The sequence below is a fragment of the Plasmodium vivax genome, chromosome 8, assembly GCF_000002415.2.
Source record: "Plasmodium vivax chromosome 8, whole genome shotgun sequence".
NCBI lineage: Eukaryota > Apicomplexa > Aconoidasida > Haemosporida > Plasmodiidae > Plasmodium > Plasmodium vivax.
Window position 1 is genome coordinate 1,263,735 of NC_009913.1, and position 13,732 is coordinate 1,277,466.

General features: G+C 52.9%; 2 protein-coding genes across 2 annotated transcripts, besides 13 other annotated features; one reads left to right on the forward strand and one right to left on the reverse strand.

The window, feature by feature from the left end:
• Positions 1-122: 122 nt before the first annotated feature.
• Positions 123-155: a microsatellite.
• A 488-nt stretch (positions 156-643) lies between these two features.
• Positions 644-670: a microsatellite.
• Positions 671-1,235: 565 nt separating this feature from the next.
• PVX_119680 (hypothetical protein, conserved) lies at positions 1,236-2,157 on the forward strand. Its single transcript, XM_001613083.1, has 2 exons — positions 1,236-1,470; positions 1,624-2,157. Exon 2 carries the CDS (start codon positions 1,769-1,771, stop codon positions 2,012-2,014), a length of 246 nt encoding a protein of 81 aa, XP_001613133.1. The 5' UTR covers positions 1,236-1,470; positions 1,624-1,768; the 3' UTR covers positions 2,015-2,157.
• Positions 2,158-2,588: 431 nt separating this feature from the next.
• On the reverse strand, positions 2,589-12,090 carry PVX_119675 (Protein kinase domain containing protein; the record flags this gene model as incomplete). Its single annotated transcript, XM_001613082.1, has 2 exons — positions 2,589-11,488; positions 11,662-12,090. The coding sequence occupies 2 exons, from the start codon at positions 12,088-12,090 to the stop codon at positions 2,891-2,893; spliced, it is 9,027 nt and encodes a 3,008-aa protein (XP_001613132.1). The 3' UTR covers positions 2,589-2,890.
• Positions 2,888-2,932: a microsatellite.
• Positions 5,724-5,753: a microsatellite.
• Positions 5,834-5,859: a microsatellite.
• Positions 6,087-6,108: a microsatellite.
• Positions 7,111-7,146: a microsatellite.
• Positions 7,552-7,577: a microsatellite.
• Positions 8,187-8,212: a microsatellite.
• Positions 8,600-8,632: a microsatellite.
• Positions 10,039-10,063: a microsatellite.
• Positions 11,007-11,026: a microsatellite.
• Positions 12,091-13,108: 1,018 nt separating the features above from the next.
• Positions 13,109-13,129: a microsatellite.
• Positions 13,130-13,732: the final 603 nt, after the last annotated feature.

Below are 13,732 nucleotides of genomic sequence, written 5' to 3' on the forward strand. Positions count from 1 at the left end.
CCCTGCGTTGACACCATTCCATTTTGTTGTTAACATGTGCTAGGGCACTTTCGCACTGTCGCAGTGGTAAGTCGAGTGGAGAGACGAAGTGGGTGCATCATGGATGTTCCTCAAATGGGGTGACCCCTTGGCCGGTTGGTCCTTCTACCCCAGGGGAGCCTTTGCAATGAAATGGGAATTTTTCGCTACAGTGTGGCCATTCCCCGTGGAAGTCGGGTGGGGGCATCACAAAGGGGTACTTCTCCCACTAGAGAGTATATCCGATCGGGTGGTTAGCATCTACTGGGAAGAGCTAAGTTTGGGGGGGGCCGCCCACCCGTTTGGCAGTGGAAATGGAAAAGTCGATCGTGTCACCTGTGTAGACCCCTTTTTTTTGGGGCCACTCCGGGGTGTCATCAAAGGAGTAGCGCAATGAGGTGTGAAGAAGTAACCCTATTCATCTCCCCAATTTGTTTTTTTTTTCTTTTCCCCTTTGGAGTTGTACCGCGGGGCATCCGCACAGGGGATGAATTGGAAGGGCTATAAAAAGGAGTTTCCCTTCCAGATGTGTCGCCAAGAGTTCCATCGCCTGTTCAGTTGGAGCGCTTACGCGGGCTCGTCTTTATGGGGTACATTGGGCACCCCTACTACCCCTTGATGGGAAAATCATAACCTCCCGTTTACAGTGTTGACGGGGGGGGGAAGGGGCATTTTCTCCTTTGAGGGTGCCTCCTCCCCCACCCAATGATCCACACACCACTACGTGGCTTTCTCCCCCTGGAGAGGGGCATAAAGAGAGAAGTGCTTCGCATCGGTGGAAGAGACTGACCGGACGATAACCTCCCAGCTCTGCTATGTACCTCTCCCGTTCGAATTTCCCTTTTCCATGCATTCCTCCCTTGTATAGTTAAAAAAAAAAAAAAAAAAAATGGGACATTCCCCCCCTTGGGGTGGGGGCGAAACGCAGAGCGATGTTCCCCACATGCGAGTGACCCATATGATGATGTTCCCGTGGGCGACTACGACATGCAAGTGAAGTGGATTTGATGTGGACGTTCCTTCCACTTGCCACTTTATTTTTTATTTCCTCCCCATCAATTAGCATGTTAGCACCGCCATGTTTTATGAAACAGAAAAAAAAAAAAAAAAAAAAAAAAAACGCGCGACGCTCTTTTCCCCGTGTCGACTACAACATATCCCGCGTGGCCAAACGCAGTCCGCAAAAAATAAAGAAAAATAAAAAGAAAAGTAAAAAAAAAGAAAAAGAAAAATAAAAACGTTCCCATGCAGAGGGTACCAAAAAAGTTGCCTTCGTTCAGTCGCACCGCACTTGATACACGTGGATGCCTCAGCGAAACGATCCTCTTAGCACAATCGAGTAGAAACCCGTTTTAACTTCCTCGCAGCGAACGTTTCCGCAAATCTTTTTGTGAGAAGTGCCCCCCAGAAGGAAGAGGCCGCTCAGCTCAGCCCCAAGGCCACAGCGAACAGGTAATTGTGCCTATCGAGAGGCGCCTCCCCGGAAGTGGCGATTTGCCCTCAGTGACGCACGTTCGCGTGGATTCGCCACCGCTTCGTCGTTTTGTCGTTTCGCCGCGTCATCTCTTCACCGCTTCACCGCTCCTTCACTTCTCCCCTTCGCAGGCCCGCGAACCCGCTTGGAGAAATTCCACCGCCCCCACATTCAAGCAGGGCGTTTCCCCAGGAGAGCAGCCCCCCCCACAAACCTTCACGTACCGCCAACGTTAGAAGCGCCGCTGTTCAACCCTCATAGTTCCCCCCCAGCACAATGACGTCGAACATCATAGACAAGATTATGAACCTGGAGGTGCCGGAAAATGGGAACTCCTCTCTGAACATCATTTTTGGGGTCATTAACATTTTCTTCTTCGGAATCGGAATGATCATTTTGGGAATCATTAACAAAGATATGGATGACCTCATAATCGGCATTTTGCAGCTGCTCGTGCCTCTGATCGGGTGGATATGGGCCGTGTTCTGGGGCATCCTAATTGTTATTAAGAACTCCAAGTGAGAGGAGTGAAGGAGGTTGTCTCTCCCCCCCGCAGGGTGGTGGTGGTGGGGTAGCCTTTCTAGAGGGGGAAATGGACCCCCCCACCTTTGTTGTATCGTTTTACAGCCCCTTCTTGTTGGTGTGTAAACCCGTTTGGTAGGGGCCCCCCTTTTCAACCCATTTTTGATCCTACCGTGTGGGAAAATACCCCACTTTCGTGTCACCTTCCTCTCTCCTCCCCCCCCTTCATGTATAACACTGCATGTTGAGTCCCTTTCTGAGCGTTGCATGAGGGAGCTCCTCCACCTGTTAACTCCCTTGTGCACTCTTTTTAATTGCCCCATTTTGTGTACCCCATTTTGCGTGCCCTCGAATGAACAAGTTTTTTTTTTTCTCTTTACAACCCGTTTTGAATCCCACGATTTACCTTTGATGTGTGCAAATTTCGAGTTGCCAATTTGGGGCGGCGCAAAACTGACGCGACACAAAAATAAAACGTAAACAATTTGTCCTCCCGTTTGGCAGTCCCCCAGGGAGTTTCCCCGCATGCAGCTTATTTATTTATTTATTTTTTTTTTTTTTTTTTTTTTTTTGTCCCCCCCGTTGAAGGCACAGACAACGTGTTGCCTTCAAAATAGGACGCGGCAAAGCGGCGTGGTAAACTGGCGTGGCCTGCCCCACGGTGGAGCATACATTTAAAGTTGTTTAGCAAAAAGGGGGGAGTGCACCTGGGCTTCGAAGCGAAGCGTGCGTTGCACGGCACACCGCGTGGTCGGCTGACTAGGAAAGTTCCATTAACACAACCGCCGCTACGCCATTTGAGCAGCCGCGTACGACGACGTGCGTGTGTGCGCCTCTGCTTGGGGAAGCAGCTGCAGTGGAGGGGGCGATCCTCCCCTAAGCCTTCCACCACAAGATGCTCAAATTGGAATTCTTTTTGCTCCTTCCTGTTGTGAAGTTGCTTTTTGTCTGCCTCGGATCTTCGTGGGCAACTGCCCCGTGCAAAGACATGTAGGTTTTACTTGGCCCCCCTTGGGGGGTACCTCCCAACGCTTGCGCATACGCATCATTGCGGTTTGCTCGCTTCTGTTCGTTTTTCCTCTCCTCTAGTTGGCTCCTCCTTCCAGATGCATCACCCATTGGGTAGCCCACCTTCCGTTCGTTACATCTGATGAATACCTTTTGAGCCCCATACTGATGTGTATTAGGCAGTTGATACGCTCTAAGAGTGGGACCATTTGGGTTCGTCCCCCTGGCGACTGCGAATCTGTTGTGGTTACTGAGCGGTCTTGCCATGTGTGCCTCGTCCTTCTGGCCTACATTGCGGGGTACCATCGGTGCCGCTTTCCCAGTGGGGCTGATCCCCCCTGGAGCGGCGTTTTTTGGGCTTACCGCGGACATCTGCGTAATCTGCATAATGTGCATATACGGTTCACCCTTAGATGCATGCACGTGAGCCAAGTGGTTAGCCGAAGGGGAAACGTTCTTCATGTCATCCCCTTTTATATTAAAACATGGGTTCCCATTTTGTTTTTTTTTCCGTTGGTCCTTCAGCAGATACGTGTCGGTGCCCTGTTCTACGTGGGACCACCACTCGGAAGGGCTTCCCACCTCGGGGGTAACCTGGGGAGCGTTCTTCTCGCCCCTCCTGTGCACATCCTCGTTGAACTGAAGAAGGCGTTGCATCCTCTCCTTTGCATTCGGCAAACGACGCTGCTTTGTATTCCCACGTGCGTCCACTGTCCTACCGTTGCTGCATCGGTTAATGCCCATTTGGTGGTGTGTAAAACTGGTGGGTTCGTTTGGGCTGTACTGTTCTTCTGATGACTGATTTGCCTTTCCATGGGTTCGACTGTTTACAGCGGGGGGGCCTTTACCTGCCACATTCGCATCGCTCCTACCTGCCCTCACTGGGGATGCCCCCATGGGGGCACCCACTATCCGTCTTCGCGGCATCGTCCCCTGTGAGAGCTGCCCATTCGGCCGCCACTCACCAGGGGGAGACCCCTCGTCACCCCGGTGGTCCCAATGCGAAGATATAGCAGCAACCCGGTTGGTCGAAACCATTTCCCTTTCCATTAACCCCTCTGGGGGGGTACCTCTCTGGTGAACCTTCACATCGTCCCCTTGAATGTCCATCTCATCTGCGTAATGTGTGTCTCCCGCTGGGGTTCTCCTCCAAAGGGATTCTAGCTCCCCTTCCTCGGCAGTTCTTGCAGAACCCATTTGAGGTGAACCCCTTGCAGCATAACCCTGCGTTGTGTTTCCTCCAATGGGAAGGTACTTCCTCCCCCCCGTGAACAACCCTCCTGGAGTTTGCACCCCCCCTCGAGGTGCATTCGATGGAGAGGAGGCTCCAACAACATGCCCCTTTTCGCCATCGTTCCTACTGCGGTATAAATTAGAAGCGTCCTTCCAACTTACTGCCATGCTGTGTCTCCCCAAGGAGTTACTGCTCCGTCCATTCTTCCAGGGGAAGTGGCTAAAGTGTACCTCCTTCCTCTCATCAGAGGGGGTGGTAATGTTCCCCCTGGGGGGTGTCACCCCATTGCCGCTAACCGATTGGTGGCAACTGCCATTCGTAGGACCGTTGTTCCCACTGTGAAGATAAAATTCTTTCCCTTTTGCATTACTGTTGGGGGTGCATCTACACGCCGCCATCTCTCCATGCAGGTTCTTTGGTTCCGATGGAGGCACGTCCTTCGCTCCCCCCGGGTGGGCACCGTTATGCAATTTTGTTGGTTGCTCCTCTGTTGGGTTCTCTCCTTCGCGGGTCTTCTTCGCTTTGATAGCATCGGTGGGGCTTCCACAGGGGGGGGTTCCACAGGGGGGCTTTCCATTAGCGGGTTTTAAATCGTCCCTTTTTCCACCGCTATTTTTTCCACCGCTATTTTTTCCACCGCCATTTTTTCCACAGCCATTTTTTGCACCCACTTGCGCCCCCTCCTGCGAAAGGCCCTGCACCTCCCCCCCGTGCGGTTCTGCCTCCGCCTCCGCCTCCCGGTTCATTCTCTCCAGCTTTCCTTTGAGGCCCCTCTTAAAAAAGAAGACGTAGCTTTTCCGCTTTTCCAGGTAGCTCCCTTTCTTTTCTGTGCCTGCGTAGACACCGCTTCCCTGCTGGGCAGCCCTCGCGTTCTTCCCTTCGCGCAGCTCGGCTCTGCTAGGCGTCACCCCGTTTTGGCACTTCTCCCTTTCTCCCACAAAGGGAGCACCCCCTCGTTGGGCCACCCCGTCCTTCATTCTCCTACGTTCATTCTTCCTCGTCTGCTTCGTCCCCGTTGGTCTCGCATGTGGTCTCTCCGTTGGTTTCCCCGTTGGTCTCTCATGTGGTCTCCCCGTTGGCCCCCCCTTTGGCCCCTCCTTCTCATTGCTTTCCCTTTGACTGCCCACTACACTCCTGCACAGGGAACTCTTCTGCTTCATCGCAGCGGTTCCCCTTCCCCCGTGCGCGTTCGCTCTGTCCGGTTGGATACCTTTGGAGCTGCCCTTCTTCAAGCCGTCCCGTCTGGGCACCCTTGCAGGGGGGTTCCCCCCCATCTCGGCCAAAAATTTATTCAGCACCAGCTCGTCACTCGAGATTCTGCTCCCTCCTCCTGCCACCGTTACAGCTGCTTTGGTTACACCTGCCTTCGTTACACCTGCTTTCGTTACGGCTGCTCCCCTTCCACCCGTTGGTGCCCCTCCTGGACGCTTCTTCACGTTGATCTTTAGCCGTCTGGGGAGTACCACCCCATGAGGGCCTCCCCGCAAAGCCGACTTCCCCTCCGCGTAGTCCCCCCCCAAGGGGATCTCCACCGTCAGAGTGCTTCTTCCCTTTACCCGATCGGGCGCTTCTTCACCTTCGCCGCTTCCACATTGTGAAGGGGCCTCATTTACCGCCAACCAGTTTAGAGACACTTCTTGGCAACACCCCTGCACCCTTTCACCTGCACTGTGTTCTTCCAATTTATCTCTCCCCCCCACTGGGGTAACATCTCCATTCAGGAGGTCTCCTTCCTCCCTCTCAGCCGCTAAACACATGTACACTTCATCTTGGCCAGCTAATCCGTGGTCCACATGTGCTTCTCCCCCATTTGCACAAAGCCCTGTGGTGTTGAGCCCTTGGAGGGGGTTGTCTCCCTCTACGGTGGTTGGCTCCTCCGTGGGGGATTCACCTCCTCGGTGTGATTCTACCAGAGTGCCTTCTTCCTTCCCCTTAAATTCTTTTTCCACACGGTTCTTGGTTAGCTCCTTTTGGTTCCTCTCCCCTGCACAGGAGCTTTGCACCTGGTTGTGGTTCCTTCGAGCTTTCGTTGCTCCACCTTTGGCGTTCCACGTGGCTACCTGGCTGGCGAGCACTCCGCCTTCACCGCCACAGATGCTACCACGGACGCTACGGCGGATGGCACCGGACGCCTTTGGGCCACCTTTCAGGCTAACCCTTCCGACTGTGTCTCTCCAGGCGGGCTGCACCTGCATACCCCTTACGCCCCCCTTGGGGTGGTAGACCTCACCGCACCTCGGCTTCACCGAGGGTGTCTGTGCACCTTCGCGACTCTTCCCTCCGATTGTCGCGTTAGAAATGGTGTGTCTCTTCCCCACGTCACGGAGCGCGTCGCCGGTGGTCCTAGTGTCAGCCAGATGCAGCAGAGTGTTCTTCCCCCCCACAGGTTTCCCAATGTACATTTTGCCGCTTGATTTGGCGGCCCTCAGGTTGGGCAGAGCCTTCGCATGGTCACTGCGACCGATGTTACCGCCGATACCGCCTATGCCGCCGCCATTTACGCCCCCCCCCAGGCGCAGCTCCGATATGGTGTGCCGCTTCGATAGGCACTTCTTCCTGTCGCAGGGCACCTTCGCCTTCGTTTTGGGCGGCCCCTTCCTACCCGCGCAGTTTACAATGGAGCCCACGTCGTTCGGTTCGCCTCTGACTTTTCGGTGGGGCGTGGCGCTGCAAGCGATCCAGTTAGTGGTGATCCCCTTTGTGGTGATCCCCTTTGTGGTGATCCCCTTTGTGGTGATTCCCTTTGCGGCGATCCCCTTTGTGGGGATCCCCTTTGTGGGGATCCCCTTTGTGGGGATCCCCTTGGCGGGTCCACCCCAACCGCTCCTCAACCCCTCACCGAGCACACATTTCTGAAGCCTCACAATTTTGCTTTTCTTCTTTTCTTGGTTGGCGCCAAAATACACTTTTTTCATTTTGTTTGTGGGCTTCTTTCTCCTCAGCTGGGACTTGCACGGACTGCTTCTTCTCTTCGTGGTGATCCCAGATGCTCCTACACGTTTGTTCATCGTGTCTTCTGCCACCATAAGCTCTCCAACCTGTTGCGTTTTCTTTCCACTGAGTGAGTTTTTATAGGCTTCCTTAATTTCTTGGTTCCCCTTTTCTGTGCTAGTCGAATGGCTCCATGTGCTGTTCGGGTGCCTCTTCACACCGTTGGTCTGTTGCCATTCAGGGGGGCACTCAGTCGACCACTCGGGGGACCACTCTGGTTGGCTTTCCACACCCGATAGGGATTCATACCGCTCCTCCAACGTGCCACCCGACACGTTTCTAACCTTCTCCTTTCCAGATGCAGGGGCCCCTTCACGGTTCAGCTCTCCCCCGCCAGATGCGCAGGAGGATGCCCCCTCCGATCCGACGCAAGATACAACGGCAGATAACGCGCCAGATATAACGCTTGTTTCCACCTCTTCCCCCCTTTTCACCTCTGCCCCCCTCTGCAGCTCCACTTCCAGCTCTCTCTCGAGCTGCCGCTCCTCCTCCCTGATCTCCCTCTCCAGCTCGTGTTCCAGCTCGTACTCCAGCGCGTCTTTGAAATCTTCCTCCTCGTCGTGCGGTTCACCCGAGAGAAGCCCACCGGAGAGAAGCCCACCGGAGAGAAGTCCACCGGAGAGAAGTCCACCGGAGAGAAGTCCACCGGAGAGAAGTCCACCTGACAGAAGTCCCCCCGACAGAAGTCCATCCTCCATCACCTCACTGCTCACCTCACTGCACACCTCACTGCTCACCTCACCGCAAACCGCCACTCCCCCCTGCAGGGTGCACGTCCTTTCCTTGGAGCCGCCCGGCGTGGGGCACTCCCTTTCCACGTTCACCATGGCCACTTCCAAGTCATCCTCGGACAGGCACGACGACATCGTTGTGATTAAGTGGTCCGAGGTAGTTCCCTTCCCCTGGCCCATGGAAGAGGACGCGCTCCTACTCACGATGCTGCACATATGCCTGGATTCCGCCTCGCTGCATCTACCGAACGAGTTAGAATCCGTTTGATTCTGTTCTTCACGCTTGTTCGGGGGGGAACACCCTTTGAGCGATTCAGCATGGCTAGTAGCTACATCGGAGCGGTTATCCACGTGTGAGGGGGTGTTCGGAAAGCTTCGGGCGTTTGAGGATCTTGGTGAGCTTGGAAAGCTTCGCGAGTTTGGAGACGCCGCTTCCTCTTTCGTATAGGCGCAAGATTCATCTCTGTGGGGGAGTAACTCCCCGTTGTGGAGTTCCCCATCCGATGGAGTCCCTTTTACCTTTTCGTTCGACCCACCCATATGTAGATGCCGATCTGTGTAGCTGCTTTCACTTACGCTTGGTGTGCTTTCGCCGCTGAAAAAATTTCCCTCGCAAGGAGTGAAGACCCCCTTTGGAGAAACGTCCTTCCAGATGACCTCTCTTCCGCCTAAACTACACCACCGCTTTACTCCCCTGTAGAGATCTCCACCGTTGTGTAGTCCACTTGGAGGGGCTTCTTCCTCTCCCCTTTGGAAGGCCTCCCCCAAGTGAGCTACCCCATAAGGTGGTGCATTCCTCTCCGCAAGCATCTCTTCATTCAGATGAGAGTAATATTTGCCATTTCCCCCGTTAGGCTTATAACTGACGCCACTCTTTGTTCCTCCATTCGAATCAGTTGTGTCTATCCGATCTGTCCTTTGGGGGGTATCCCCTCCTGTTACGATTGTGACGTCGTGAAGGGGGCTTCCACTCATGGGGGAGACAACTCCTTCCATTTCGGCTGAGTAGTTTTCTTCTTCTTCTTCCTCTTTTTTGAAAGCTCCCATGTGGACGTCTCTCCACTTTTCGCTGAGCTTCACCTCCCATGGTGTTTCAAAGTGAGGGACTGCCATCTCTGCCACTTCGTCGATGCATTCTCTCTTGTCTGTGTCCCTCTGTTGAATGTGAAGTGACCCATTTTGGTACCCACTTGGTGGTATCATCAGTTGGTCTTTGCCTCTCTCCCATCTGGTAACACCTTTTCCTTTTAAATTTCTGCTCCACTCTAGAGGGGTGTTCTTCCTGCATATATTCCCCCAATCAGATTGTTCCTCCTCGACGTGGATGAAGGACCCTTCTTTGAAATGCCCTATCGGATAGGCAAGCTGTTTGGCAAATCTTCCACTCTGTGGTGGTCCTCCTCCATTGGGGAACTGCCTCTCGGAGAAGATGCTCAGGAGCCCTCGCCCCTTGGCAACCGCTGCAGTGGTCAGCATGTGGGGGTTCTTCTGCCCCGCCTTACGCGTATCTCCTTGTTCCCCCGTTTGGGACGACTGTCTAGCGGTTATGTGGAAGCCACTGCTTGGGCTGTCCACGAAGGGGGTGTCACCCCTTCCGATTGCTCTATCTACTTCTGCTTCTGCTTCTGCTTCTCCCCCAACGGAACTTAACTTCTGCTTCTTCCTCTTCATTCCGATCATCCTGTATGCGCCTTTTGCGGGGCTGCTCACAAAATTCCACTTAGACTTCTCCCTCGCTGCGCTGCAACTCGGTGGTGAGTTATGAGGACTGCTCTGCTGGTCTGCTCCTCTCCAGGGGGTGAGACCCATGTGGGTAGACGCGGAGTCCCCATACTGCTGGGCCCATTCTGGTTTCTCCGCCGGCGGGGGTGACTTCCGCAAAACTCCCGGTTGCTTCGCGAAAGTGTAGTGAGCACGCGTGGCCACCTTGCCGAGGTGGTAATCTGTGGGGCTGGTGGGCGACGCCTCATTCGGGGGGTCACCTACATTGGGGGGGCCGCCCACATTGGGGTGACCGCCCACATTGGGGTGACCGCCCACTTTGAGATAACCACCCACATTGGGGTAACCACCTACGTGGGGGGGGACCCCCTTGCAGGTGCCGTTCAGGTCTGTCCACGTGGGTGTACCCCCGTCGGCGGTAGCCCAGCTTGGCGTGTCGTCAGGGCGCTTCCCCCCGATGGGGCCGAACCGGTGCGGTGGCTTTTCCCCCATGGTGAGGCCACCCCCCACATGGGGCTCACACCCTGGGGGGTACTCCCTCCTGTGTGTAGTGCTCAAACAAGGGGAGGGGCTGTTATCCCCGCCGACGTACACCTGGGGGGGCGCGGCAGGAGGAAGAGGGGGAACGACTACATGCTCGTAGATGCTGAATTGGATGGAGGCGTTTTGACCTATGGCTATGTTCTTCCTCTTCGCGCAGCGTTCGATTTCTTTGGAGAGTTTGAAGATGGGCGCGGAGGAGTCTCCTTTGGTATCTTCTTTGGTGGGAACTTCCCCTGTGGTAACTTCCTTCGTGGTAACTTCTCCTGTGGTAACTTCCCCTGTGGGCGCGTCCCCCCCCTGCAGGTGAAACAAACTCTGGTTGTGCACGGGGAAGAAGTTCCCCCTGAACCAGGGGTGCCTCAACGCCTCCCCAACTTCGAGTCTCCTTTTAAAATCGGGTTCTAGGCATCGAAAAATGAAGTCTAAGGCAGGTTCAGACAAGTGGAGTCCCTTCTTATCCCTCAAGAGCTCATGGTAACGTCTACTCTTGAGCAAATTCCAGTGCATATCCTTTGCCAAGGTACATCTGAAGAGCTCCTGCTTGGTTAAGCAAAAATATAAAATGTAGCCAACACAAAATACATCCACCTTTGTGGGGTCATATTTACACCTTTCATACACCTCTGGTGGGCGGAAAATCTTTCCAAATATTTTTGAGCACTCTAAGAGGGAGACTTCATTTCGCTTGTCCAAACTGAAGTAGGTCGCCTGACCAGGGTCATTCAAAACGGGATAGATCAATCCGTTTTGCTCATTTTCAAATAAGAGGACATTTTCCAGTGATATGTCTCTGAGGGCTAACTTCCTACAATGTAAAAACTTAACAGATAGGAGGATTTGGTAAAAGAGGTACTTGGCTTCCTCCTCTGTGAATGGTCTCCTTCTTCTCTTCATAACTTCAAATAGATCTCCGTGGACTGCAAAGGGCATGATCATATACACGTAGTAATCGTCGTCGAAAATGCAGTCGCAGCTCAGGATGTTGCTGTGCCCACTCATGCAACTTCGGTAGCGATACTCTGAGAGAGGGTCTTCTTGCACTTTATCCTTTGCCAACTCGATTAGATTCTTGGACAATATTTTGATGGCTTTCTTCTTGTGCGCTGGGCCGTCGTGCTCGGACTGGACCACCTGCGCGAGGTACACCCCTCCGTAGATGGCCGTCTGCAGCACGTTCAGCAGCTTGTAAGTGGTGCCCTGGAAGGTGACTGCCCTCCCGGCGAGTTGGTGCGACAGGGTGGTGAACTGCGGGGGGGAGGCACATCAGATAGACACTCATGTGGTGGAGGGGAAAATGCGCACGTTGGGCGATCCGGTTAGACGATCCGGCTAACCCCTCATTTTAACCGCTCACATTAGCGGCTCACGTTTGACGTCAGGTGGAGGGGAAACCGCTTCCACACGCCGCTCTCCCTTACGTATTTCATCCGCTGCTCCCGGGTGAGCTGCCTCAGCCCCTCGTCGCGCACCGGCTCGGTGCTCCTGTACTGGTAGGCGATGCTCCGCTGGTTCCTGGACATGACTCCCCTCGGGTTAATGTTCAGGTAGATTTCCGAATTGAGGTCTGCCTCCCCATTTGCGTTCCTAACGTCCAACTTCAGCTTCAACTCAACGCAGATGCTGTGCACATCTGGGGTTCTGTTAAACGGAAGGAAGTCCAGGCAGTCCTCGGGGTCCACCAGGAGATGTGGCGGGGTAGCCCCCGTCCTGCTGCCGCCCTCTTCACGCTGCTGCTGGTAAATCTGGTGCATGTTCTGTATCAGCTCGTCCTCGATGCTTATACAATTGGGGGCGTTCCTGTCTGGCTCGGGGGGTAGGAAGTTGGGGATCTTCGTCTTCAGCTGCATGGTTGACTCTCCGGGGGGGTGAAGTGGCGGTTAAGGAATCAGGCTTAGGGTTAGGTTTCAGGTTTAGGGTTAGGGTTCAGGTTTAGGGTTAGGGTTCAGGTTTAGGGTTAGGGTTCAGGTTTAGGGTTAGGGTTCAGGTTTAGGGTTAGGGTTCAGGTTTAGGGTTAGGTTTCAGGTTTAGGGTTAGAGTTCAGGTTTAGGGTTAGGTTTCAGGTTTAGGGTTAGGTTTCAGGTTTAGGGTTAGGTTTCAGGTTTAGGGTTAGGTTTCAGGTTTAGGGTTAGGGTTCAGGTTTAGGGTTAGAGTTCAGGTTTAGGGTTAGGTTTCAGGTTTAGGGTTAGGGTTCAGGTTTAGGGTTAGGGTTCAGGTTTAGGGTTAGGTTTCAGGGTTTAGGGTTAGGGTATAGGACAATATATACAACTTAACAACTTGGACAACTTTTACAATTTGGGGGTCTCCTAAAATGGACTATTCTTGGACGACTCAAGGTGGACCAATCCGATCACTTGAGGTTAACAATTTTGGGTCTATCTTGTGGATTTTTGCTACGTAGGGATGGCGCTCCACGGGGACAAAACTGTGGAGGTTTGCGCTACGCTACAAGTATGGGTGAGACTCGCCTGTTCTTGCTTTTTTTTTTTTTTTTTTTTTTTCTACAATATAGGGGCAACCTCTCACTGACGTGTGTTCACGAATGTGAGCGCAGTGTTCCCCACAAAGTAGACTCTTCCCGCGGTAATTTATAAGAAAAAAAAAAAAAAAAAAACAGATTTAAAAAAAAAAAAATATATAGGGGGGATTACAAAAATGGGGAAACAAAACTTCGCGCTAGTTTGAGGGGCCGCTGTGCCGCGTGTGTGTGTGGGGTTATGACCCGCGGTTGAACATTTTTGGGAGTTGCTTTTTTGCGGGCACGGGGGGGAGTGTACTTGGCTAGCTAAGTTGCTACGTGTAAAGCTGCTACTTGCGCAGGTTGCCGCGTGTGGGTACGTACACATTTGTGTGCGCCGGTATGCGCTCGCAGGGCGGCTCGCGCGCACGGAGTACAAGGAGGGCCCGCGCTCTGGTATGCACATACCGGCGTGGGCTTCTCACGCGAGCTTCAAAACGGTTTGTCTTAGCTGTTCAATCTGCCGCAAAAGTATGCGTAGCAAATGCTGCGTAGTGAAAACCACGTAGTGAAAACCGCGTAGCCGCAAAAGCCGAGCTATCACAAAAAGTATGTGAGTGAAAATCACGCTGTCACAAAAAGTATGCGTAGTGAAAACCGCGCTTTTACAAAAAGTATGTGTAGAAAAAAAACCACGTTGCTGTTAACAGGATTGTGTTTTCCTCTTACGTTTTTCGTAAACTAAACACTTGTTCACTTTTTTTTTCTTTTCTGGTACAATTAGTAAAAAAAAAGGAAAAAAAAAAAAAAAAAGAAAAAAAAAAGAAAAAAAAAGAAAATTTTTTTCCTGCTCCCCTTTTTTTTTTTCTATTCCTTTTGGGGTACACACATTCTACACCATTAGCAGTATTTCTTCCTCTTAAAAAAAAAAAAAAAAAAACTCAACAGCATGCCAATTTTGTTTTTTTTTTAGCTTAATGTAGAACGAGTCTTTTAATTTCTTTTTCATTCTAGCTTTTCTTGTGGCTTTATCC